Here is a 26,920-nt window from a genome sequence, read left to right as displayed (position 1 = left end):
CTTGCTCCGTGGGCCCCAGCGAACCCACTACTTAGGGATCCATCACTCAGAAGACAAGCCCCACATGAAAAGAAAGCCCAACAAACTCTAAAAAATGCAAGGAGTTTATCTATAAATAAGCAGTCAGTAGCTGGCAGGCTGGTGCCCTGGCAACCCTGTTGTGCTGAATAGGTTAGGCTGCCCCTGGGAGGGCTTGGACAAGTATCTGTGCTAGAACGCAGGACAAAGGGCCTTCTTCATACATCTAAGATAGCCACAGCCAGGCCGAGGCTGTGTGGCTCCCCAGGCCTGAGTGACTGGGCCCATTCTCCCTGGCCATCTCTCTCTGCAGATCTACCACGCACTGCTTCTGCCTGTGGAAGGAAGGGCCAACTCATAGCGCCACCTGCAGGCTGTAACTAAGACATCTCACTGGGTCCTTAGGTTTGTCCAATTTGCCCTGGTGACTTCGCTCTGGGCGATACACAGGGAATAGAGAGGCCCAATGCGCCCCCCAGTGAGCTCTCAGAAGAGGCTGGGCCTCTGTCAAAAGAAATGCTGATGGGTGGGTCCCCTGCTAGGCTCCACACACCCCATGCCCCTACAGGTCCTCTGACGGAATCAGCATGTGTTTCTCTATGTTGCGACTCTTCTTACCCCCTCCGGAGCTGCTGGCTGGGCCAGGGTGGGTGCTGGATGATGGGTGCCCACCCTGGCCAGGCCCAGGAGCTTCGTGTGTGGACTGCTGTGTATACTGCTGGTATGCTGGTGAGAAGTTATGGATGGCATCCTGGACGATGTCCTGTGGACTGATGGTCTCCTTTAAGCCACTGGATATACTCTGCATAGGTGCTGGCGGGGCTGAAAGGTAGAACATGTGGGCCTGAGTCACAGGTCCTCTGGTCCACAGCACCCCGCTTCATTAACCCAGTCCCTCAGCCCTGTCTCACCTTGGGCTATCTGGGTCTGAGGATCCAGCATGTCCAGGCCTTGCCATTGGCTAATAGGTGACCTTAGACTAGAGACCCAGCTCAGCTCCTTCAGCCATCTTTCTTCCTTCTCTCTCTCTCTCTCTCTCTTTTAGTTTTTTGAGACAGGGTTTCTCTGTGTAACAGCCCTAGTTGTCCTGGAACTCGCTCTTGTAGCCCAGGCTGTCCTCTAACTCACAGAGATCTGCCTGTCTCTGCTTCCCGAGTGCTTGGATTAAAGGCGCTCCTGTGTCTTAGCCTTGGTCTTGGGCTATCTTTGAATAGATTCCTACCTTGAGTGGCCAGGAGCCATGCAGTCACCAGCCATGTGGCCAGTCAGCACACTTACTAGGACAGCCAACTCAGCCACTCTTGACACCCTCCGCAAGCACCAAGTATTAAGAGAGTAGCTTCCTCTGTCCACATCTTTCAGAGCTCACAATCTCCCCTTGCCTGCCTGGCTAAGACCCCTCCAGGGATAGGCATCATGGCTGAGCCATTGCAGTGGTGGGGCCCAGCTCACCTGGCGTGTTCTTCTTCTTCTCTGAGTACACCTGACTGGGAAAGGCATAGCGCAGCGCAAGCGAGGCAAACAGCATCTCAACGCAGATAAGGAAATTCTGGTAGCCAGCGGCGAGGGTACCAGCCCCCACCCTGGTGCCGTCCATGGCCTGGACCTCAGGGATGACCCTACACCTCTCCAAGATGGCCAGCACCATTCCTAGAGATAGACAACCATTCAGGCCCCATTGTTGGATGGAAGCTGAGCCCTGCCAAGGTTCTTACTGAAGCCGAGGGTATGCAGGGGGAAAGGCTAGCCTTATCCCAGGATTTCTGTGATACTGACCACATTGGTGGAGGGGCTGTGGTTGAGAAGGGCTGGGTACCTCAAAGTCAGGGTTCCTGTTTCTCACCCAGACATATCCAACTTGGGCCTGGGGATCCCTGCGTTTATGCTGCTGGCTGTGGGGACTGAGTGAGATCTCATGGCCTGCTGGGGGCTTGGTGGGGACCAGGGTTCTGGAAGCCAAGGCTTCCTACTGTTGACAGATCTCACGGTCAACAGGCTCCCCTCCAGACTCTGCCAGCTCTGAGCTGATCAGCTGAGTTATTGACTTTTCGTAAGGTTACAGATGCCGAGGCACACAAGGTTGAGATAGAGGTCAGATCTGAACCCAAGTCCCAGGGATGCCAGTCCTGGCCCCACACCCTTGCCCAGGCTCACGCACCCTGCCAGAAGGAGAGGAAGATGATGGCTTTGATGGTGACGAACTTGAGCATTGGCTCAAAGGGCCTCAGGAGGTCTCTGGTAGCAAAGTAGAAAAGGACCAGAGCATAGAGAGCCAGGCTAACTGAGGCATTGTACACGACGGTCACATACAGGTAGCCGCTGTGGATGCTGGGTCAGAGGAAGTGCTGGTTAGAATAGTCCCTCATGACACTCTTTTAGCCTGTCCCCTGGCTGGGCACCCAACCCCCAGGATAGCTCCATCTAGATCCTCCCTCCAGGGCCTCAGACAGTACCAAAGGGAGTAGTGGTTGGGGGCCTGGGGTTACCCCTCAGGAATAGGACATGGTTCAGGCGCCTCCCCCAGAGCTGTGGCCTGTCTTCCTGGACCCTCCCACAACCTTAGCAATGTTTTTGTTTGTTTGTTCTGAGGCAGGATTTCATGTAGCCCAGGCTGGCCTCAAACTCCTCAGATAGCCAAAGATGACCTCTAGTTTTTAATCCTCCTCTATCAACCTCCCAAGTGCTACATGTCAAGTGTGTACCACCACCACACCTAGTTTATATGAAGTTGGGGATAGAACCCAGACGCTCATGCATGCTAGGCACACACTTTCCCAACTGAGCTACAGCCCACAGAGAGGGGGAAGAAGGCCGCTTGAGGAAGGGACCTGCGGGGGAGCCCTGCCCCTCAGACACCTGCTCATAGTCCCCCTTACTTGAAGTCCCCATCGTGGTATTTGTCGAAAGCCTGGAGGATAATGGTGGTCAAAGCCATGACAGGTTTCACGATGCAGAACTGTAGTGTGGCCTGGGATGGGTGGGGGAAGGGAGTGAGGTTGGGATAGGGTGGGGTAGGGTGAGGGCATCGGGGTGGGGTGGGCAGGCCCCCTCACCTGTTTGCAGAAACGTAAGAAAGTGATGGAATAGGACATGCCACGGAGGCAGCAGGTCCCATGGAAGCAGCTGGACCTGCAGATGAGGAAGATGTCATTAAGATCACTAGGAAGATAATTGGGGGTTCTACAGTGTGGCCTGGCTCGGGCCCCAGATGGGGCGGGGCCTGTGGGTGGACTCACCGGATGGGTTTGCCACGGATCTCAGCCATGATGGCGCTCTCTCCCCCCAGATATTGGAAGCACAAGGCCAGGAAACTGTAGATGACAAATGCTGCAGGGGGACAGGGGATGACAGTGAGGGTCAGTCACAGAACCCCTCTGCATGCAGGTGCCACCAGATCCACTCAGCATACCCCAGGAGAGGGAGCGAGCTTACTCAGACTGTGAGTCCCAGGCATCGAGGTTGCCGATTGCGCAACCCCCGAAGCAGGTCCCAGCTGAGACAGGGCACCTTGGGGATGATGGCAGGGGAAGTGTGTGCAGGTAGGTGTGCGTGTGTGAAGCTGAGGGTCCCCGCTGAGCTCCCGCAGGCCCAGCCTGGAGTATCACCTTCGTAGCAGTCTCGCACAGAGTCTAAGTAGACGTAGTATGGATGGCCCCCGAGGAGGAGGAGGCTGAGCCATGAGTCGAAGGCGTAGATGGGCACAATGAACAGGAGGCGGATGACGAAGCGCTGCTCTTGCGGGACGGTGTAGGAACGCAGGTGCGAGTAGATCTGTGGCAGAAGAGTTTCTGTGGTGCCTCTGTCCCTGCTCCTGGCCCTCTCGTCCACCACATGGGTGCCAGCACGAATACAAGAGGAACCGGAGCCGGGCAGAGCTCCAGGCTGCCCTCCCTCTCCTACACTGCCTAATGTTCCACTGAGCACAGGATGAGTAGAGAGTGGAAGCCGTTTTAGAGGGAGGTTGTAGCGTATATATTAGAAGAAGAGTCAAATCTGCTTATGACAGGAGCATCGTGGGTGGGTGCAAGACCAGTTGAGCATCCCTGGCTCCAACTAGAAAGTAGGACTGGGGAGGTGGCTCAGTTGCACCTTTGCAAGCATAAGTACCGGAGTTCAAGCCAGACTCATGGACAAAAAACTAGGTACATTAATGCCTTTAATCCCAGTGCTGGGGAGGCAGAGACAGCTGGCTCTCTAGAACTCACTGGTCAGCCAGTGCAGCCAAATCAGGGAACTCCAGGTCTCCGTGAGTAGGATGGATGGTACCTGAGGAATAACACAGGAGGTAGCAGGGCAGGGTCCTGGCTAAGGTAGACTCCTTACCTAGCAAGAGCAAGGCTCTGGATTCAATCCCTAGGATATGCTCCCTCAAAACTGAATACATGCTTAATATATAAAAATATATATTATTTTTTTTTATTTTCAGTATAGCCTGACTTACTATGTAGCCCCGGCTGACCAGGAATTCACTCTGTAGATCAGGCTAGCCTTGAATGAATTGAGATCTGCCTGCCTCTGCTTCCCAAGTACTGGGATTAAAGGTGTGAGCCACTGCCAGACTTTATTATTGAATGTAACCCAAAGTCTTGCGCAGACTAAGTGAGTGATTTCCCACTGAACCATATCTTCAGCTCTTTGAAACAGTATCAGTGGGCAGGGAGTGTGGCTTACTGGGAAAGCACTTGTCTAGCATGTGTGAAATCCCAGGTTCAATCCCCAGTACCACCAAGAAAAAAAGCGTTTGCAATTAACAAATAAAAACATTATGCATCTATAGCATCTGCACTGAGGATATGCCATTATGTGTGGGTGTCTATGGAGGCCAGAAGAGGGTGTCAGATCCCCTGCAGTGGGAGTTACAGACAGTTGAGTCTGCAGGTGCTTGGTCTTCTGTGAGAGCCTCAAGTAGTCTTAACTGCTGAGCCATCTCCCCAGCCCCTCCTTAGGGGATCTGCAGGCACATGCTCTACCACTGAGCCACACCGCTAGGCCTCGTTCACTCTTGAGAAGAGGGACAGAAGTACCTTCCAGGGTCATTCCTCAGACACCACGCTCATACTGTAGGATGAGATCTTGCACTGAACCTGGAGGTCATGGATTTGACTCAACTTAGAGCGGGCTGGTCAGTTTCAGGGATCTGATTGGTCATCCCTCCTTGGGGTTATAGATGTGTCCTGCTCTGCCTGGCATATTTTTTATGGGTCCCAGAGATGGAGCTCTGGTCCCAGGCTTGCATGGCGGCGGAGCCATCTCCTGTTTTGACAGACCATAAAAGGCTGAGACCAGCCAACCTCATGCCTCACTTGATTCTGTGACATGGTATGAAATCTTAAAAAAAAAAAAAAAAAAAGACTGCTGTTGCTTTTGAGAGAGAGTCATACTATATAGCCCAGGTTGGCCTTGAATGCATGATCCTTCTGCCTCAGCCTCGCCCAGTGGTGAAGTGATGAGCCTGTCTGTCACACTAAGCCTAAAATTCATTCCTTAGGCATTTTCAAACTTGTAACATATTTTGATGCCTTGTGGGGTCATCTTGAAGAACATTCCCGAAGTCAGGACATTCACTCATCCAACAAGAGTTTCCTGAGTCCTGCTAAGTGTCAGAACTCAGTAAGGAGACCTAAATGTCCCCTGTGGTACAGGTAGGCTCTCAACTTGGGGACCATGGCAGGCCTCTTGCTCTTTGATCCCTTCAAGGAATCTGTCCCTTTACAGAAATAAAGAGAAAAAAAAATCTGTGTGTAAAGAGGTTCATCACATGAACCCCAGTAACAACTGCTGGGGCCAGGCTCACCCCATAGAGCCTATGTGTGGAGGCACGCTATATAGTCAGTAAGAACGGGGCTCCAATGCACAGCTCTACGGGAAATCCTCTGACGAGAAGAGGTACCCAAGGTCAGAATAGGAAGCCAAGCAGGTTCAAGTGTCATCTCTGCCTAACGAAAATGGAAGGAAAGGGCTGGGGATGTGTTTCAGTCAATGGAGTGCCTGCCGAGTACAAAGGAAGCCCAGCGCTTCATCCTCAGCTCCATATCAACCGGGAGGTGTGTGATGCACACCTGTAGTTTCAGAACTTGGGAAATGGAAGCAGGAAGATAAGGAGTTCAAGGTTATCCTCTGCTACATAGGGAGTTGGAGGCCGGCCACGCCGGGCTACAAGATGCTGTCACAAACAAAACAAAACAAAAACCAATCCAGGAAAGTGATTATGCTGTTTGTCTTAAAGTTTTTTTGAATTTTCTGCATTTTTTCTACCAGAAACAGAATAGGAACATGCCCCCCACCCCCACCCCCAGTTCCAGGAACAGAACCCAGGACCTCGTGTGCCCTCAGCCGTACTCTACTTCTGAGCCATTCTCTTTCCTCTGTTTTATCTGGGGGTGGGGGTCTTGCTAGCTGTTCAGGCTGGTCTTGAACACATTGTGGACTCCACAGAGGCCTTCTCTTGTGATCCTCTCGGGTCAGCCTGTGTCCCTAAGCCCCTCTGTACAGAGTCTCTAAGAGGAAGTAGGCGAGGAGCTGGGTGCCTCCTCCTGGTTCCAGGCCACTGTGAGAAAGACTCTTCGGGGAGGTGCCCTGCGGGGCATGGAGGTCATGCTTTTAGAGGGAGCTGTGTGTGTACAGGGGCTGCGTGGGGTGCGAAGGCTGCTGGCGTCAGAGAGCAGCTCCTTATCAGTCCCTTCCTCCCTCCCCAGCCGCTGAGGGAGGACAGAATGTGACCAGCCAGCGGGGAGACCTTTCCCAGGCTAGCACCACCTGGCTGGTGACCTTGACAACTTGCTGCCCTCTCTTGCCTCAGTTTCTCCATTTGTAAATGGAGGTGTTGATCCTCTCTCTGTGCCAGCCCCTACTCCTCCCAGAGGTCATCCTGCTGATCCTAACAAGTGGCTGACACCTGCCTGGCCTGCCCTCAGGGCCAAGCCTGTATCCTGGTTACTGAGGCACACCTGGCCAGGTACCAGTCAGCAGGTGGCTGTCACAGGCAGAGGTGTTTGCTTAGTTCCTGCACACAGCTTACCTACTGACTCAGGCCCTCCCCTGGTGCCAAATGGGTGTTCCAAAGGGCCTGGGGCTTTCAGCTCCCAAAACCAAACTCCAAGTCCTCAACTCTCTGGCTCCAGCTCCCCAACTGCTACCATATTCCAGCTGCCATCTTCCTCCCCCAGTTCTCCACTCTGCCTGCCCAGCCCCTAGCCCCAGCTTCTTACTTCACAACTCTCCTAGTTCCATCCACTACCTCTCGGCTCACTGCCCTCAGCACCTTTCCAGTTCTTCACTGCCCCAGTTCCCATTCCTCTCAGTCCCCACTCTCCTAGCTCTGCTCCTTCTCCCATCTTCCTGCCCCTCCTCCCCAAACTCCCGATGTCTGACTTGAGGTTCTCTGTATAGAGCAAAGTCCAAGCCCTGGCCATTCCTGGGGGGGGGGTGGAGGGTTGGCCCTTTCTCTTCCAATTGTGTGAGCCTGGGGAAGCCTCCAGTCATCTCTGAGCCTTAGTGTTCTTGTTGTCTGGGACCTGGGACCAATCACTGATCTTGGTGAGCAGAGTGAGAGGCCTCAGACATGACTGGGGGTGCCCACCCAGCAAAGTACCCTCTGTCTGGCCGAGACTTCCCACCTTGGGTTTGGCCCCTGCATGTAAGCCCTGGACAAGGGCCATAGACGGACACTATGCCTGGGGTGTCCAGTACTGGAGGCTATGACTGGAGATTCCATGATCCCAGTATCTGTCCATGGGGGTCCATCTGAGCCGTGCCGGGTCCCATAGAGACTGTGAGCCCGGCAGGGTTTTGGGGTGCTTACCTGGTGGCAGGTTAGGAGCAGAGCAGTCCATACAAATACGCCTGACACGCCTCGGGCCAATGCACTGGTGAGGAAGAGCTGGTGGGGCCCCTGTGAGCCGTTGTCCACGCGCTCCATCTGCGGCCCGGCTGCCACCATGGGCATTGCCGGAGAGGGGCTGGGTGGAATCCAGGTCGCTGACACCAAAGGAGCTCCGGCTGTTTTCAGAAAGCCTGATGCATTCCTCATCTGCAGAAGCCAACAGAGGAGTGAGCAGCCAGGGCAGCCCCCTCCCCTCTGTAGGAGTGTGAGGGGCAGGAGGTGGGGCCGGAGATGGGCAAGGCCATGTGGGTGTCGCCCAGAGGCCAGCTCTGCCCACAGCCGTTTCTGCCTGCCTGGCTACCATCCCTAGCACCCCGCCCATATCCATGGAAGCTTCCCTGGGGGCCCATCGTGGCCACCTGTCCCCTTTGTGGGAGTCTGCCCTGGCTTTCCCACCCACCCTCCTGACTCTGGGTAGCCGTGGGATCCCACTTGAAGGACAAGGGACCTGGCCGCTTTGCTGCCTGGGGCTCAGATCCTGGGTGGATGTTCTGGGAGGAAGCCCCCTCAGGTTCCTTTGTGCTCTGGGCTTAGTGACAGCTACTTCCTAGGAGTCAAAGACTTTCTAAGCAGGTGGTGATGGCACACACCTGTAATCCTAGCAAATATAAAGCCAGCCTGGGCTACCTAGTTACTCAGTTTCAAAATAGAAAAATATCTCCAAACAAACTCAACAAAGCAAACAATAAACCCCGAAACTTGTTTCTACCAAAGCAAACAATAAACCCGAAACTTGTCTGGGAAGTGGGGATCCACCTGCCTGGGACATTTGGGAGGGATGGCCAGTAATCATACCTTCAGGCAGGAGAAGGTGCTCCACCCCCACCACCGGTACTGGTCCGCCCCCACCCGACCCTTGCTTGCCTTTGACTCTGGCCAGATACTCTTTAGAGTCTCCACAAGCTCCAGCAGTAAGCAGTAGTGCATGTGCCAGCTGGGAGCCAACAACCTTGGGCCTCTTTCCTACCCTCAGTTGTCTGTCACGGGGACGGGAGCCTACCTCGGTGAGCAGGAAGCTCTTTGGCCCAGGCCTGAGAGGCCTAGCCTCATGGGAAGCCTGGCTGGTCATTCACGCGGCCACATGGCCCCCACTGGAAGTCAAGCTTCGGTTTGGGGCAAGGCCGGTCTCTGGAGGGTAGCGCTAGGCCAGGAAAGGTACACAGGGCCTCACCTGGCCAATGGCCCACCTGCGCTGAGGGCTGAGGGAGGGGCAAAGGGAGGGGAAGCTAAGGCTTGTCCCCGCCCCTGTCGACACTCTATCCCTCTGGGGTTGTTTGCTCAGCAGCAGCTGACTTCCAGGAACAGCCTGGCTGGCAGGTGCCTTCACCTGCTGGCACCAGGTTGTCAGGCAGTTGAGCAGGCAGGGACAAGAGAGAAGGGCGTGCGTGAGCTGGGCCAGCTGGAGGAAGAAGGCCAGGGGGGATTCGCTGACATAGAACTTTTTTGAGTGGTGAGAAAGATCTAGAATTAGACAAAGTGGGGGCTGCCTATTGTGGGCATCCCTACTACTCCAGAATTGTGCGCTTAAAACTGGGTAGTGCTGAGAATGTGGCTTAGTTGATGGAGTGCTGGCCTAGCATGCGTGATGCTCAGGGTTCCACCCTGTGTGGCATAAACCAAGTGAGCTGGTGTCTGACTGTTTTCCTAGCACTTCAGTTAAAGGCAGGAGGGTTAGAAGTTCAAAGTCATTCTTGCTACAAACTGCTTTAGGCTAAACTGGGCTAGTGAAAGCCTGTCCCACTGAATCAATCACTATACATATTCATGAATGAATATACAAATGAGCGAAAAAATAAAAATGGGTAAATTTAATCAAACCTCATGGCATAAGCCTGTCATCCCAGCTACTTTGGAATCTGAGGCAACACTGGTAAACCAAGACCAGCCTAGGATACAGAGTGAATTCAAGACCAGCTTGGGCAACTTAGTGAGATCCTATCTAAAAATAAAATATAAAAAGTGTGCTGGGAATGTAGTTCATCTTTAGACTGTCTTCCTAGAATCCCCCAGTGAGGGGCTGGGGTGTGGCTCAGTGGTAGAACACCTGCCTAGAATCCCTACCATGTGACATGCCTGTGGAAAGAGGCTCACCTGTCTTGGCTCCTGGAGTAGGTGGGGGCTCTGGCCATATCTCAGGTCTGTTCTGGATTCATATGGGCTTTACCACTGTGGGTGTATTATGATGTCACCCATCTGGTCCTTTGTGCCATGTGACCCTACTGATGATTTCAGGCTACTTTCCTTTTGGAGTTGAGACACGAACACTGGAGGCTTAGCACGTGTCTGGGATACTCCAGAAGTACCCAACTGTACAAGGCTGAGATCTGTCAACCCCATGATCCCTTACAATCCATGTCTTCTCATCATGTACTTCCCATGACTGCACATGTCCTGGGAGTCATTCCCTGACTGCTTAGGCCACCTCTGTCCCTGACATACAGGCCCTGGACCATGGCTGCTGCACCCTCACCTCCCAGATACTGATGTCCCGGCCTTCTGTCACTTCTAGCAATGTCTCCGCATCCTATTGCTAAAAGCTTTCATCTGAGATCTGTTTGGGTGTTTATCTGTCCTTCTTGTTAGGAGTTTCTGGAACCTGACGCTGTGCCTGGGTCCTTAATAACGCAGAAGCCCCTCCACCCCCACCCCATTCTTGGGCCTCCAGATCATGCCTCGACCTCAGCAGGCTCTGCCCCCTGCTGGAAAACTTTGGTCATTGCAGAATCTTCCTAGTGGGTTCTAAACTGTGAGGTGGGAGAGATCAGGTAGCCATCTCAGGAATGGACTTTAATGGAGGCGATGGCACCCTTCTGGGTGGTGGAGCTCCCTTTCTGGCTCCCCCTTCTGGGCATGTGAGGTGGGGGCAGAGATGGGTCTCTGCTGGGTGCACCGTGTGGCTTTGGCAAACTCATCCTTGATATGTCTAGGACTGGGGACCATCTTTGCTGCCTGGCTCTGGAACAAGGGAAGGGCTTGCCAAATGACTCGCCTGCAGAGGGAGTCCACAGTCTCGACAGAGTACCACATCCCGGAAGCTGGAGAAAGAGGGGGAGCCGCTGTGCTGAGCTCAGATATAGCTGGAGAAGTGAGGGGTCACAGGGGAAGGCGGCAAGAGAGAAGCTAGCTTCTTGTCCCTGCTTCTTCACACACACACTGCCGAATGAGGCCTCACCAGAGGCCGGTATCAGAGACCACAGTCACAGAGGACTGGGCCCTGGCCACACCCATATGAGGATAGTCCCACTAACCTACTGTTCACTGTGACCAGGACACTAGACTCCTGCCAATCCAGAAGGTGGTACTGAGAGAACTGGGGGTGGGGGTTCAGGAAAGCTGCTCTGCCTGTTCCTCGCTTCCACCCCTGTCCCATGGCTTCCACCATGTGGGCTGAGGTTTCCACACTGGGCTTCAGGCTGGTCTGTGGCAAGTCTCTAGCTGGCCATGTGGTCTCTCTAGAGTCGAGGTCAGGGTTTGTTTGCCCCGGGGTAAGTAACCTGCTGGTAGAACTCACTGGCTGAGCTGACACATTCAGGGCCAGCCCTGCAGGGTGGGCAGTATAATTTTGGCATCCAGTCGCCCCAGGCTGATCTCCAAATCCTCTGGATCCCCTGCTAGTGTCCGCTGGGTGTCAGTGAGGTTTGTTTCTGTCAGCGCTCTGGCCCTGATCCAGCTAGCACCCACACCTGAGGCGTGGCAGGGCGGAGATGAAGCCAAGAGCTCCCTATGGGTCAAGGTGCTCAGGTAGGTTGAGAGGCCCTGGGTGTCTCTCTTTGCGGGATCCAGGAAGTCTGGGTGATGAGTCCCGATTGCTGGCCTTCCGTGTTGGGGATCCCCACAGCCACTCCTTCTCTCTGCCTGTGCCTCCTCCAGCTGAGACTTCCAGCCTACCTGCCTAGAATACGAGTCTAGAATGCTTATGTAGTGCCTTCTGGTGACCGAGATGTGGCCCCTACTTGGATAGATGTAGCCTTGAGAAAGGTGGGGGCAGACAAGTCAACATGATCAAGCCTTGCCTCAGTTTCCCCAGGCTGTTATCTTTCTGTTTACGGTTTCACAGAGGGTCTGGACACACAGAGGGGACTCGGGTTGCTAATCTCAGGTGGCTATAGGTTCTCTCACCAGGCCAGTGAGGACCTGGGGCTCAGAGCCAGCTCAGCTGCCTTGGTGTCAGCTGAAGCACAGGTGGATCCCTGACTTTCATCCCTGAGGATGAGTAGGATCTGCTTGTGCCCAATGGCCCTAGACCCCATGGTGGGTCATCCCCGTGATGTCTGCCAACTGTGCCCCCTCCTGCTCCTGTACCCACCTTCCTCTCTAGACCCGAATCTTCAGCCTTCAGAGAACCTGTTGGGGCCTGTCTGGGCTTGACTTTGCCCCACAGCCAGATGCCAGACTTGGGTGTGGACCTGGGGGCCCTTCCACTTGGAGATGGGCAAAGCCTTGCCTTGGTCCTGAGACCCTTCGTAGTAAGAAGGGAGTCTGGACACAGGTGGAGAAGATTGGCTAGGGGATGAGATTCTCTGATTCTTGGTAGCAAGTGTGTCCCCACCGTGTTGGTGTCGTGGGGCCACTGCTTGGACACCATTCTATTCCTGAGCCAGCCCCACACGCATGCACACTCACTCACACCCACACAGCTCACCTCCATGGTGGCTCTGGGCAGCTGGCAGGGCCCACTGGGCTGGTGCGTTGCTTTGGTTTCTCAGGACACACTCTGCAATTTCCGGACCTAAGGAGGTCCCTCCTCAGTGTGGTCTCCAGATCTCTGCTGTCCTTCTTCTCAGCAACCAGGGAAGCCCAGGCCCCTTGGATACGCTTGCTGCTTCCCGAGCATGGCTTCTCAGAGGCTCTGAAACTCCTCCCAGTCCTGCCTGGCCTGCCTTGCCTGCCCAACAGCCTTGTAGGAACACACCCTTCACCTGGCCACACCTTCTGTCATCCTGGATTCTGGGACCAGCCTTTCTTTCCCTGTCCCTGTCAATAGTGTCCACAGGCCAAGTCCTTAGAGCTGCGTGGATAGACAGGCTTGTGACCATGAACCCAGTGGGAGCTGGCCTCCACATCCCACATGGGTTCTCAGGTAGGGTCATGATGCCAGTGACATGTATGGACTGAAGGGCAAGGATGATTTCCATCTTCTCCCTTTATCCACGCAGCTCCCTTTCCTTTCATCTCTGAAGCGCCTGAAGGCAGACATCACCTCTAACCTCTAATCAAGGTCACTGACGTCTGTCCCAGGATGCTGGCATCAGGAGACACAGGCTAAGTAAGTGACTGCCATGGTTGTCCAAGGGCACGGAAGAGCTTTGAAAGTGGGTGGGTCAGGGCACTAACAGAATCTTGGGGATTGGGACCAGCAAGGTGGCTCAGGAAACAAAAGGGTGCTTGCCACCAAGTCTGATAACCTGAGTTTGATTTGATCCTTAGGGCCTACATGGTAGAAGGAAAATCTTTACTTTCTCACTATCCCCCACATGTATGTAATGGGACAAAATAAAAGTAAAAAAAAAAATCTCGTTTGTCCTACATCTTTGGTATGGCCTTGGGGAGCTGCAGCTGGGCCCTAGTTGTGAGGGATGCCCAATGCTTCTCATGTTCTGGGTGGTTGGTACCACCAAATCTTTTTTTGAAGATCTCTCCCCATCTCCCTGTTTCTTCCAAGCACCCTTTATCCCCATGGCTTCATTTGTGTTCGGCCCTCCATCATGATGTTGGCAGTCTGTCACCCCCGAAGCCAGTGTCTGGTGGTGGGGCTGGGTTCAGGGCTCCACGAGGCCATGTCCACTCTGCAGTGGGCTCTGAGGCCTGGGACATAGCCTTTTCAAGCTGTGTTACTTGGGCTTGTATCTAGAGATTTCTCCCACTTGAGCAGTGTTCTGGGGTCTTCCAGCTTGTGGTCCTTGTAGAATCTGTTTATTCCCACTTTCAGCCGAGCCTAGCACTCTCGATCCTTCGGAGAAGCCCTGATGTGTGATGGCAAACTGTAAGTCATAGTGGTAATGCCCCTGCAGTCACCCTGTGCATCATGTAGGCTCCTGACCTCACTCACCACTGGCCCCTGCTCCAGTTGCTCACTTAGGGCTTGTCTTTGTCTCTTTTGGTATGTGGCATGCGGCATTTTGGGCAGCTGCTTCATCTGCCTAGCTTTTCCATGCGTTCTGGAGATCGGAACTCCAGCCCTCAAGTTTGGTAAGTCTTTCATCACAGCTCTGGGCCTCTTGATTTCCCAGTCCTCAACCTCAAGCCAGGACAGTTCACTGGCTTGCCTGTGTGCTGCTTACTTGGCTATAGGGAGCAAGGTAGGGCTTGGTCAAGCTCCTGGAAAGGCTCCTGCAGGGTCCCCTGAGGATTTATACCTTCCTAGGCCTCCTTTGACCTCTTTAGTGCCGTCATGGACTGAGCAAGAGCACATTGTCCTAGCCACTGGGGAGGCTGCTTCCTCTCAGCAGAAAACTGCTAAACGACCTCATGGTGGTGAAGGCATGGCCCTTAGGGGGCAGCCTGGCCTGAGCACGTGACAGGCAGAGCAGTCTATGTTTACATGCACTAGGAGTCGATTACAGATCTACCCCAGGTGTGTGCCACGTGCAGCGCCTGTGTCCACAGAAATCCTTTCCACCCAGGAATTGCTGGCGCTGTGAATCTCTTCAGGGTGACGTGGGTCTCTCCTGAGTTACGGCGGCAGCGGAGCACAGGGGACGCTCTGGCCAGGTCCCTTCTCCAGTAGAGCCTTGGCTGATTTACACAGCAGATTTGGGCCAGGGGCACTGGCTTAGATGATTAAGGCATTTGTTACGGGCCTGTGTTTTACGGCTACCAGACAGCTCCAGACAGCTCCAAGCAGCTGTAAATACTGCCCAGCTTGGAGAGAGAGCCGGTTCAACTACAGGTCAGTTTCAGTACCCCTTCCCAAGCAGGCAGCCTCCAGCCCTGCAGACAAAGTGAATGAAGCTACCTTTACGCCCCCAGCTGTCATTTATGTGGAATACACTCTGTCACTTGCGTTTTGGGTTGGTGGAGGACCCAAAGAGATGACTGGAAAGGAAACCGCTTGACCCAGGACCAGAAGCCTGGAAGCAAAACCAGCATCCCTGAGCCTTATTGGCAGATGGAGCTGACATTGATGAAGGAGCTGTTAAAAGGCCTGGGTGCTTCATCTGGGCTAGAATCCCAGCTCTTTTACACGAGAGCAGCTGCTGCATAGCCTCTCTGGGGCACAGGTGTTGGGAAAAGGTTGGTGAAAGGGAAGTAATGGGTCACCCAATGGGTCATGTTAATTGTCTGCCTAGGGAACAAATCAGAAAACCAAAGCCACAAACCAGAACTTGGATCTGGCCTTGAGCTCCACCCAGGGTGCTCTCTATCTGCTAAGGCTAGGAAGCTGGGGCTTGCTGATTATTATCCATCTGAATAATCACAGGGCGATACCAAACAGAGACCTTTGGCCAGTGCCGCCACCCTACAGGGCGCACCTGAGCATACCCTGCCCTGGCTGGCTCTACCAGCTGTTTGTGTTCCACACCGGTCCTTCTCCTTCACGGCCTGTGAGATTTCTGATGGCCCATACTCTCCAGAGGCTGGTGGCAACTGGGAGGATGGGGAAGAGGTTACAGAGGGGACGCCTGGTTGAGAAGTGCCAGACCCCACCATCAGTCTACCCAGGGGACATAAAGGAGAAGAGAAACCAGGGTCTGGGAAAGGATGGACAAAGGGTAAAGTTGTGTGGGAGAGCTTCCTGCCAGGGATGGGGGTGCAAGCACGGGGCTCTCAGAGGCTTTGGGACACCCGTTATAGGCAGCAACACCTCCTTCCAGAAGTTGGGCACAACTCCCCACTCCCACCGCAGCTGAGCTGGTGTCCCCAGCTGTCCCAACCCACTCTAAGTGAAAGTGGCCACCCAAGCTCACCGCCCATCCCTGGACCTGGCAGGCACTCCTGAACCTTTGGCTCAGAGGCCAAGTCAGCAATTCCGTCCTTGTTTCCTGAGCACACAGCTGACGTCCTGGGTCCCTGAAAAGGCACTGGCTTGCTTTCCATCCTGGACTTCTACACGGCTTCTCTGTGGCCTCTTCTCCTATCGGACCTGAGAAATCCCCACTCAGCTGTGATCAGGGACCCCACCCTCTGCCCATCTCCTCCCATGGCAGGGGACCCCAGGATGCCAATCTTCAGAGGAATGGGCACCAACAGGCCAACTCTGAGCATCAATGCCAGCCTAATGTCCAGGCCTGATATTGGGCTCTCAATCCTTGCAGTGAGCCTTGGAAGTATTTCTAATAGCGGATCCCAACTTGATTCAGAAGCCTTCCTCCTCTCTGAGCTGAGGATTGCTCACCTGCGCCCCCTTCTTCCCCCATGGATTTCCCATCCAGCTCATCTTTAGGGACTCCACCCTTGCTCGGCTTCCCACATGTCCAGTCTCTGCACACACTTGTCCCTCACTATATTATGTAATTTGAGGCTCTGGCCCATGCCCCCACATGCCTGGGATCTACCTCACATGCCAGCAATCATGCACTGTGCTTTTGCCAAACAGGAGGTTTTCCTTACAGTGTCCTGAAGCGAACCTTGACACATGACCATAATGTCTCAGCATTATTGACAAGGCTAGCGAAGTATTTTAGATTTATTTTTGATAAAAAAAAAAAGTCTCCCCACAGGTGCCGCTGCACACTGAGGGCTGCCAGTCCCCAAACTGGGTGATTTCCACTCAGCAGGTGCCTCTGTTGTAGCCCAGAACGGTTCCGGTGCACCAGGCAGAACACAGTAGCCACATAGGGCAAGTCCTGAGATCTGAATGTTGTTCCCAGCTTCAAGGGCTAAAGCCAGAGAATGAGCCTCCACCTGACTGTCCTGGAAACATGGGTCGCATAGACCCTGATGAGTGTCCACCGGATCCGACTGTCATGTACTGTGACTTCAGGTCACCACACCTGGCACATCCGGATCACCTCCTTCAAGGCCTTCAGCCCCTCCATGCTCTTGTCCTTCACAGCCATGGCCAGGAGGACGGCTCTGTTTCCTGCTTCTTGAGACACAAACGCTACCAGGTTCTTTGCAAAGACATGGATGAGCGGCTGGGGAGGGGAGAAGACAGGAAACCTCACTTTTATTCTTCTTCTTCTTAAAGATAGGTTGTCAATTTCTGTAGCCCAGGCTAGCCTGGAAGTCATATAGCCCAAGTTACTGAACTCATGGAGATCTTCCTGCCTCAGTCTCCTGGGATTCCAGGTTCTAGGATTCCAGGCATGTGTTGACATACCCAGGTTTTTTGTTTGTTTGTTTTTTTAAAGAGTGTGTGCACATACATAGGTATGAGGAGGCCTGAAGACAACCCCAGGTATGAGGCATAGAGCACCATCATCTACTTTGAGACAGGGTCTCTCATTGACCTGGAATCCTCCAGACTGCATGGCCAGCAAGCCCCAAGATCCTTCTGTCTCTGCCATCCCAGCACTGAGAATATCTTTTATTTATTTATTTATTTATTTTGTAAATATTGAGACAGGGCCCTCTCTATGGTTGGAACTTGCTATGTAGAGGAGGCTGGCCTCAGCCTCACCAATGCTAGAGTTAAAAGTGCTCATCACCAAGCCGAGTCTCACACTCAAACTTAGGCCATGCTCGCAAGGACTTTAGGAACTGAGCTATTTCCTCAGTCTCTATTTTATTTGTTTAGTTAGTTTATAAAGCAAGAGCTCACTATGTAGCCCTGATTGTTCTGGAACTTGCTATGTAGACCAGGGCCTACATTCATCTCCTAAATGTCAAGATTAAAGACATGCATTGATATGCATGTATGCATGGCTATTTAGTCTCTCTCTCTCTCTCTCTCTCTCTCTCTCTCTCTCTCTCTATATATATATATATATATATATATACACACACACACACACACACACACACACATATATATGTTTTGTTATATTTAATTTTTCTATGTTAAAGTTAAAAATCTTCCTTTTTATTAAGACAGAAATGAGATGATGTGGGATTCCCCTCTATATGCTATGAATGTTTTATTACCATTGGTTATTAAAGAAGCTGTTTCAGCCAATGGCTTAGTAGAGAAAAGCCAGGCGGGAAATCCGAACAGAGATATAGAAAGTAGCCGGGCTGTGGTGGCACACGCCTTTAATCCCAGCACTCTGGAGGCAGAGGCAGGCGGATCTCTGTGAGTTCGAGGCCAGCCTGGTCTACAAGAGCTAGTTCCGGGACCGGCACCAAAGCTACAGAGAAACCCTGTCTCGAAAAACAAAAAAACAAACAAAAAAAAAAGTAGGCGGAGTCAAGGAGATGCCATGTAGCTGCAGAAGGAGTAACATGCCTACACAGGCGATACACAGATGAATAGAAATGGCTTAATTTAAGATGTAAGAGTTAGTTAATAAGAAACCTGAGTTAATAGGCCAAACAGTGTTTTAAAATATAGTTTCTGTGCGATTATTTTGGGTTTGGGCAGCCAGGAAATGAACGAGCAGCCTCTGTCTATGTATGTGTGTGTTTTTTGTCTGGGAGGGTGAGAGTACAACCTGTGGCAGTTAGCTTTCTCCATCCACTGTGGGTTCAGGGGACTGAACACAGGCTTGCAAGCCAAGTGCTTTACCCCCGAGCTCTCTCATAGCTCCCGGCCTTTTGAATAGAGGGTCTCATATAGCCCACGCTGGCCTTATGTAGCTGGGAATGAAACTGAACTCCTGGCCTGGTGGTGGTGGCACACACATTTAATCCTAGCACTTGGGAGGTAGAGGCAGGTGGATCTCTATGAGTTTGAGGCCAGCCTGGTCTACAAGGGAGTTCCAGGACAGCCAGGGCTACACAGAGGACCCTGTCTCAGAAAACAAAACAAAAAACAAACTAAACCCTGTTTTGAAACATATAGTGTGTGTGTGTGTGTGTGTGTATGGATATTTTGCCTGCCTGTATGAGTGTGAACCATGTGTGTGTAGTGCCTACAGCGGGGGGTGCTGGATCCTCTAGGACTGAAGTTATGGATGGCTATGAGCCACCATGTGGGTGTTGGGAATTGAACCCAGGTCCTTTGGAAGAACAGTAAGTGTTCTTATTGGCTGAGTCATCTTTCCAGCCCTTGTTTTTGTTTCTTTTTAAGGGGGGAAGGAGAAGAGGGTCTATCTCTAGCTGGCCTCGAACTCACCACATAGCTCAGTCTGATCACAAACTCATAGCAACCGTTCTGCTCCAGTCTCCCAAGGGAGGAGTACAGGCATGCACAACCATACTCGGCTCAAACACTTTATTTTCCTGATGCTCTCCTTAAGCACCCATCAGGGATCCAGACCAGCTTCCCACACCTTCCCTAAATCACCTCCATGGACAAAAAGGCCACAGTGATTCAGAGCGCGGAGTGGACCGCACACGGCAGACATAACCAGCTGCCGACGAGGCATCATTAAGATTTTCCCTGGGTGTCTCTGGGTACCATCTTGTGGTTACCCCTAACCCAGACAGACATGCCTGCAGAGGGGATTGCTGTCAAGACTCAAGAAGCAGACACACACATAAAGCCTTCATTAGCAGAAAGCCACACAATGGGGGTCAAATTGAGGAGATGGCTGTGTCACAAAAATCAATACTTCCACTGAGTGTTGAGTAAAATGCTGACACGCCAGGAAAAGCATCGTTCGGGGCAGCCAGGGCACCCTCAGATCTGAAAGGTCCTGGAGAACGCTTACTGTGTCCTTGGGTGCGTACAGAGGGGCACCTATCAGACACCCCATATCCTTCTGGACAAATGACTCCCAGAAAAAGATTGTTCTCCCAACCCCTTTACCTCGTCCTTCCCGAGGAGGACTTTCGTGGTTAGCATTGGCTTGGTGATGTCATTGGCCACGTTGCTGGGTTCTAAGGAGACTAGCGTACCCATCTTCCCAAACTGGGTCACCACAACCAGGATGTGGCTGCTGAAGGCCGTGCAGATCACCTGGGTGGGCACGCCGCATACCACTTCTGTCTTCTGTTTAGATACTACCAATGGTTTGTCTTCCATGGTTGTGTTCTTCAGTGGGGGCTTCAGTCATAAAGGAAAGAAAAAGGGGAGGGAGCACTCAGTCAGGTCCATCCTGGAGCTTCAAAGCAGAAATGCCAAGCAAGCCATTTAAAGTTTTAAGTAGTAGTGCATGCCTGTCATCCCTGCACAAGGAAGGCCGAGGCTGGAGGACCCCGAGTTCGAGGTCAGCCTGAGTTACGTGGGAGAGACACTATCTTAATATCCTACCCCGGCTCAAAACCGAGTGTGCGCATGCTCAGACAGGCTTCTATTAGTGTCTTTGTCCAGCCACACTGCCTGCGATTACAACCCATCGCTCTCCCCGCTGTCACCTACTTGTAGATTACCAGGGAGAAGGGAAACTACCGAGCTCTCCCGGGACTCCGACCCCGCAGGGCTCGGGACGGCTGGGGCTCTACCGACTGCAGCCGGGCCTGAAACCGGCAGCAACCAGCGCTCACCACATCGACCACGGCAAAAACAAAAGTCCGGGCACAACTGAGCCAGCTCACACTTCGCAAACGCGCGCGGGAAGAGAACTTCCGGTTCCGGTCTTTAGTCCGGTCCGTGGTTCGCCGCAATCCCAGAGCCTTAGGTTCCGCATTGCTGCGGAGACCGATAGGCTTCGTGACAAAAGAACTCTGTGTCGCCTCTGGGTCTAGGCGCTTCTAGACCCTGTGGGCGGTGCTTGAACCCAGTGTAGAGGGCTTCGTGTCCCGGCTGTGGACCCAGCTGTGGAGTGGATGGCCATAATAGTTACTATTTCTTTTCTTTTTTGTTTTTTGGAGACAGGTTTTCTCTGTGTAGCCTCGAATTCAAGAGATTCACTTACTTCTGCTGGGATTAAAGGTGTGCGCCACCACCGCCCGGTTTATGTTTATTTTCATTTGGTGTGTACCTGACTTTGACTGACTGACTGATTCTCCCTCCCCTCCCCTCCCCTCCCTTCCCCTCCCCTCCCCTCCCCCCCCCCCCCCCCCCCCCTCTCTCTGTATGTTTGTTTTTTAGAGACAGGGTATCTCTATGTAGCCCTGTTGTTGTGGAACTCACTATGTAGACTAGGCTGGCTTCGAACTCATGGGGATCTGCCTTCGGAGTTCTGGGATTATTTTCTTCTTTTTTTGAGACAGGGTCTTAAATAGCCTAGGTTAGCCAAAGGTGGGTGACCTTGAACTCCTGACCCTCCCGCTTCCACCTTCCAAGTGTTGGAATGACAAGCACGCCCTACCTTGCAGGGTTTAAGTGTCGTGGGGTTAAAATCCAGGAGTTTGGCTGGGTGTTGGTGGCACATGCACTTCAATCCCAGCACTTGGGAGGCAGAGGCAGGTGGATCTCTGTGAGTTTGAGACCAGCCTGGTCTACAGAGCGAGCTCCAGGACAACCAGGGCTACAAAGAGGAAACCCTGCCTTGAAAAACCAGAAGCCAAACCAAAACAAAAAAACTCCAGGAGTTTGTGCAAACTCACCAACTGAGCTAAACCCCAGCCCCCATTTAATCTCTTTCCTCTTTCCCTCTGTTTTTCATTTCTTCCTTTCTTTCTTTTGGGTATTGAGAAACAAGTCTACTCATTTAAATAGGTATTGCTCATCTGACAGAATGCTTTAAAAAATTAAACAGTATTTGTTTATTTTTTATTTGTGTATTTTTGCCTGCCTGGAATGTATGTGTACCATGTACATGCAGTACCCTCAGAGGCCAGAAGAGGGAGTTGGATTCCCTGGAACTGGAGTTACAGACAGTTGTGGGCTGCCATGTAGATGCTGGGAACCCAAACCTGGTTCTTTGCAAGAGCAGCAAATGCTCATAACATTGAGCCATTAAATTAAAACGATTTTTTTCATAAAAGTATAGATTTCAAATTGAACGTTTTTTCTTTATTCCTTCTACCTGCCCTTTCCTCCTCTTCCTTTCTGTTAATCCTCATTTTCCCAAACAAATTCATTTCTTTCACTTAACACACACACACACACACACACACACACACACACACACACACACACACACTTCTTTCACTTAACACACACACACACACACACACACACACGTTTCCTGTGACTATGTAAAACCTAGGAACTGCAACTGAGAGAAAACATACAATACCTGTCTTACTGAGACTGGCTTAATTTGCTTACCATGATTACCTCCAGTTTTGACTACTTTTTCTTTTTTTTTTGTTTTTTCGAGACAGGGTTTCTCTGTAGTTTTTGGTGCCTGTCCTGGAACTAGCTCTTGTAGACCAGGCTGGCCTCGAACTCACAGAGATCCGCCTGCCTCAGCCTCCTGAGTGCTGGGATTAAAGGCGTGCGCCACCACCGCCTGGCTCGACTACTTTTAAGAATGACATAACCTCATCCGTGTGTGTGTGTGTGTGTGTGTGTGTGTGTGTGTGTATTCCTATCTGTGTGTGGGGGGGTGCAGGTATGTGTGGAGGTCAGAGATCAATTTAGTTACTGTTCCTCTGGAGCTGTATACCCACCTTTTTTCTGTTCTGTTCTGCTCCCCCCCCCCCAGGTTCTCACTCTGTAGCCTTAGCTGGCCTGGAACTAATTATGCACACAAGGCTACTCTCAAACTCAGAGATTCTCTCACCTCTGCTGGGATTAAAGGTGTGCTACCACACACGGCTACACCTTGTTTCTTGAGCTAGGTTCTTGAGCTAGGTAGGATCGCTGGTCCAGAGCTCACTAGTTAGGGGGATACCAGCAAGCTCAGGGATGTCTATGCCTGTCTCCACTTCCCCAGTGCTGGGCTTACAGGCTGTGCCAGATCTCCAGGCTTTTAGATATGGCCTCTGGGGGATGGAAATTTGTTTTTTGTGCTCGCAAGCTAAGAACTTCACTGACATCCATCTTGCTGGCCTCACCTCATTCTTTACAGCCGAGGCTCCACTGTGTATATACTTCACGTTTTCCTTACCGATCCCTTTGTTGTTATAGACCTAGATCAGTTCATCTTTTGCAGCCCCCTTAGAAACGCCATGAGCCCCTTTGAAAACAGAATGCTCGAATGCGTGGTCTGACCCCACCCTGACCTTCCCTGATGTTCAGCTTGATGCCTGACCTGGTTTCCTGACGCTGGCTGAGGATACTTGAGCCTGGGCCACTGACCCTCACCAGGTCCCAGCTAATTCCTGGAACCCCTGACCTCACTGAGTTTCAGGAAAAAGCAGGAGGAAGCTCCTGAACTGCGGGGTGAGTTTTGCATCCAAGCCAGAAAGCTCCCCTGCCACCCTGATGGAGGTTTCACTGACTGGGAACGTCTTGGGCAGACACTGGGAAAAGCTGCAACCTTGAGACCCTTTCCCAGAGTCCTGAAAACCCCACCTCGGAAGCTTTTCTGTACACTCTGCTGACTGCCCCCAAAAAATCCCCGTTTCTGCTTACACACTCAAGTCCTTAGACAGCTCAGGCATTCTTCTCAATAAATTTCCTCCCTCCTTGAGTTAATGACTCCTTATCCAAGCTCCGTCGAGCTGTATGAAGCTTGCTTCCAAAATGATTTCTTGGTGGTGTAAAAGAAAAGGCATGCATACAAAGCATGATGGGAATAGACACAGATCGAGAGGAAACTCGTTTCTGAGCATTCTCGCGGTTGGCACGTGAAGGGGGAAGATTAGGGTTTCATGGCACTAATACTCAAGAGGCAAGGAGCGTATAGATTTCTCAGCAAAGTCTTTTTGTCAGTTCTAAATTTAAACACGCATCCGCCCACACACCGCAAAAGCAAATTGCTGGCGTGTTGCTTTGCCTAGAGAAATCTTCAAAAGCTTTTGATCCACCTTGTTAGGCGTTCTCTCTCGGAGACAGAGGTCCAGGAACTCTGCCTCCCCAGCATGTGGAAGCCCTGGAAACTTACCGATCACCTTTGCAAAAGGGATATTGGAGAACAAGGTGGACGGCATTCTGGTCACATTGTCGAGCAGCTAGGTGAGGGGTTGACTCAGGGCTGGTTTGGATCTTGATCTGTTGATAAAGAACAAGCCTGAAGGAAAACAGGGGAAAGGTTGTGTCCGGCTGACGTGCTGTTGTTTCAGGGAGGAGATCTCCCCCATGGCTTAAACGGATGCCTGGACAGGATTCGTACAATCAATCAGGGCTCAGTGGGAAAAACACTTTCTGTGCAAGCGTGAGGACCTGAGTTCAAATACTCGGAACCCATGCAAAAGCCTGCTGAGGTAATGTGTACTTGTAATCCCAGTGCGTCTAGGGAGAGATGGGAGGTGCAGACAGGAATGTCCCCGGAAAGCTCAAGGCCCTGGAAGCTCAAGGACCAGCTAGTGTGGTGAGCGCAGCAGCCTCAAACAAGGTGGAAAGCGAGGACCAAAGCCCGAGGTTGTCCTCTGACTCCATCATGTGCCATTGCATGAGAGCCTCCCAGTCACACACCATCACACACACACCAGACTCAGAGATAACAAAAGGAGGAATCGCATTTCCTGTTTGGTTGTTCTTCCGTGTGTGTTGGGTGGGGGTGGGGGGTGGGTTGCACTGGAAAGAAAGACTCCCTCCACCCTTTTTATTTTCGAGACTGGGTCTCACTATGTAGCCCTGGCTGTCCTGGAACTATGTAGACCAGGCTAGCCTCAAACTCACAGAGATAGGCCTGCCTTCTGCTTCCCTAGTGCTGGGATTAAGGCGTGCGCCACTGGGCTGGGCTGGAAAGCAAAACCCTTAAGTGGACACATTTGAAATAGCCGTTGTCGGGGCTGGAGAGATGGTTTAGTGGTTATGAGCACTTGCTGCTCTTGTTCTCCTGAGGGTGGGTTCTAGCACCCACCTAGGGTGGCTCACAACCACCTGTACCTCCAACTCCTGGGAAACTGATGCCCACTGATCTCACACACACACACACACACACACACACACACACACACACACACACAATTAATAATAATAATAAAATGACAACTGTAATTTGAGTCTGTACTATCTCCCTTGTGCTCAGTAGGGGTCCTAAGGCCTTAAGGAGGTGGAGCCCAGCTGGAGGAAGTGGGTTGCAGAGGGTGGATGGAGGTGGAGCCCAGCTGGAGGAAGTGGGTTGCAGAGGGTGGATGGAGGTGGAGCCCAGCTGGAGGAAGTGGGTTGCAGAGGGTAGGCCTTGAGGCTTTATGGACAGACTCCACTTCCTCTTCATGCTCTGCTTCCTGAGTATTGGATATATTGAGACTGGCCAGCATCCTGCTTCTGCCACACTTGCCTGCGGCCATGCCTTCTCCCCACAGTGGCCTCTCTTCCTTTGGAGCTGTGAGCCAGAGTTCCCCTTTCTTCCTTAAGTTGCTTCTGTCTGTGTCTTTTATGACAGCAACAGAAAAACCAAACAAGACAACTATGGGATCAATAGTGCCAGCGTGGGAGTAAGGGCGTTGTTGAGGCCAAGTGCGGTAGGTCATACCTGTACCCAGGCCTTGGGAGGCTGAGGCAGGAAGATGGTGAATTTGTGGCTAGCCTGGGCTATATAATGAGACTCTGACTGAAAAGGAAATTGACTTGAGAGCCTGGGGATGAGGCTCTGTTGCTGGCATGAATATAAGTCAGGTCTGATCCCCGGCCCTTCAGGAATGGAGTGTTAGCGATGCATACCTGGCATGCTAGTCCTGGGCAGTCAAGACAGGGGTTTAAAGACAGTGTGGGCCACAAAGTGAGCTCAAGGCTAGCCTGGGAGACATGACATCATGTACAAACAAACAAACAAACCAACAAAAAGATTGAGATTGAGGTGGCTGGAGAGATGGCTCAACCATGAAGAGATTTTCCTGCTCTTCCAGAGGAACCGACTTTGAATTGCAGCACCCACAAGGCCACTAACAGGCATCCACCTGTATTTCCAGCTCCAGGAGGTTCAATGTCCTATTCTGGTGTCGTCTTTCCCTGGGCAGGCATGTGAATGCTGCACAGACATGCAGGCAAGGCACTCATATGCATAAAAAATTAAAAGTACAAAAACAAGAATAAAATAGATTGAGAGGTTGCTGTGCGGGTCTGGAGAGACGCCTCAGCAGCTGGGAGTGCTTGCTGGTCTTCCAGGGAAACCAGCTGTGTTCCCAGCACCCATATCCTATGACTTACAACTCCCTGTAATTCCAGCTCCAGAGGATCCCATGCCTTAATCTGGTCCTTCAAGTCACCCACATATACACTGCATACCCTTGCATAGACACATATAAATAAAAATAAATCTTTTTAATTTTTTTTGGTTTTTCAAGACAGGGTTTCTCTGTGTAGCCTTGACTGTCTTGGAACTCAGCTCGCTCTGTAGACCAGGTTGGCCTCGAACTAACAGAGATCCACCTGCCTCTGCCTTCTGAGTGCTGGGATTAAAGGCGTGCACTACCATGGGCCAGGCTAAAATAAATCTTAAAAATATTATTTAAAAAATGAAAGTTGTCTTGAAAAAGAAAATTCCAGATACCACACATTTGTCTAATGCTCAGCACATTTTGGACTGCGGATGTAGTTCGGGTTAGATGACAGAAATAACAAGGATCCCAGAGCTGATCTGTGTATTGGAAGGGTCACAATTTTTTTTCTAACAAGCTGGATGGTGGTTTGACTATAATCCTCTGGTGTGGGGGATTTTCCAATTCTGTAGTAAAGAGGAGCATGGTGGTTTTGTATTTACTTACTTATTTACTTTTTTTCAAGGGTGTTACATCCTCACTGAATATCAAATCAAATAGCTTCTTATTGGAGTATCATCATTTGACATTCTGTCCCCTGTTCTCGATGCTTGCCTGTGCGTGCACCGTGCATGCAGAGGTCAGAGGACAACATCAGATGTCCTCTCTTGGGTCCCTTACAGGATCTATTGGCCTGGAATTCACTAAGTAGGCTTCTTTGCTGAGCACCACATCTCCAAAGTCCTCCACAGCACAGCCTGTGTCTGTACTTCCTTCTTCCTGGATCCTGGCGGGGATTAAATGACATCCCATTTGTCAAAAGGCTTCCTTCTGGAGGACCTCACACACCCAAGAGACTTGCTAGAGCTTTTGTCTCTTCTCAGGTCAATAGAAGCC

At 51.8% G+C, this 26,920-nt stretch overlaps 2 protein-coding genes across 7 annotated transcripts; both read right to left on the bottom strand.

The window, feature by feature from the left end:
* Positions 1-90: 90 nt before the first annotated feature.
* Tmem184a (transmembrane protein 184A) lies at positions 91-12,738 on the bottom strand. Of its 3 annotated transcripts, XM_075974664.1 has the most exons (10): positions 8,901-9,102; positions 7,820-8,047; positions 3,624-3,789; positions 3,255-3,345; positions 3,072-3,147; positions 2,895-2,986; positions 2,177-2,346; positions 1,471-1,668; positions 637-840; positions 91-353 (listed from the first exon to the last, which is right to left on the bottom strand). In XM_075974664.1, exons 1-10 carry the CDS (start codon positions 8,967-8,969, stop codon positions 334-336), a joined length of 1,314 nt encoding a protein of 437 aa, XP_075830779.1. In that variant the 5' UTR covers positions 8,970-9,102; the 3' UTR covers positions 91-333. The 3 variants fall into 3 exon arrangements, with proteins under 3 accessions (XP_075830779.1, XP_075830786.1, XP_075830776.1); XM_075974671.1 differs by lacking the exon at positions 8,901-9,102 and adding an exon at positions 12,543-12,738 and having other exon boundaries at positions 91-840; XM_075974661.1 differs by having other exon boundaries at positions 91-840.
* Positions 12,739-16,513: 3,775 nt separating this feature from the next.
* On the bottom strand, positions 16,514-20,458 carry Psmg3 (proteasome assembly chaperone 3). 4 transcript variants are annotated; one of them, XM_075974606.1, is made up of 3 exons: positions 20,274-20,458; positions 19,692-19,928; positions 16,514-16,977 (listed from the first exon to the last, which is right to left on the bottom strand). In XM_075974606.1, exons 2-3 carry the CDS (start codon positions 19,905-19,907, stop codon positions 16,825-16,827), a joined length of 369 nt encoding a protein of 122 aa, XP_075830721.1. In that variant the 5' UTR covers positions 19,908-19,928; positions 20,274-20,458; the 3' UTR covers positions 16,514-16,824. The 4 variants fall into 4 exon arrangements, with proteins under 4 accessions (XP_075830721.1, XP_075830715.1, XP_075830710.1 ...); XM_075974600.1 differs by having other exon boundaries at positions 20,369-20,448; XM_075974595.1 differs by having other exon boundaries at positions 20,244-20,445.
* Positions 20,459-26,920: the final 6,462 nt, after the last annotated feature.

The sequence above is a fragment of the Microtus pennsylvanicus genome, chromosome 1 (genome assembly GCF_037038515.1).
Source record: "Microtus pennsylvanicus isolate mMicPen1 chromosome 1, mMicPen1.hap1, whole genome shotgun sequence".
Lineage (NCBI taxonomy): Eukaryota > Metazoa > Chordata > Mammalia > Rodentia > Cricetidae > Microtus > Microtus pennsylvanicus.
Note: the sequence above shows the minus strand (reverse complement) of the source record. Positions and strands in the feature narration are given on the sequence as shown.

Excerpts from the sequence above, each read along its gene's own strand:
- Tmem184a (XM_075974661.1), bottom strand. The coding sequence starts at position 8,969 with ATGACCAGCCAGGCTTCCCATGAGGCTAGGCCTCTCAGGCCTGGGCCA. Across the intron at positions 2,987-3,071 it reads TCTTACGTTTCTGCAAACAG|GCCACACTACAGTTCTGCAT; the intron begins GTGAGGGGGCCT and ends CACCCATCCCAG. Across the intron at positions 1,669-2,176 it reads CTTCCTCTCCTTCTGGCAGG|GAATGGTGCTGGCCATCTTG; the intron begins GTGCGTGAGCCT and ends GTCTATCTCTAG.
- Psmg3 (XM_075974606.1), bottom strand. The coding sequence starts at position 19,907 with ATGGAAGACAAACCATTGGTAGTATCTAAACAGAAGACAGAAGTGGTA. Across the intron at positions 16,978-19,691 it reads TCCTCCTCGGGAAGGACGAG|CCGCTCATCCATGTCTTTGC; the intron begins GTAAAGGGGTTG and ends TCCCCTCCCCAG.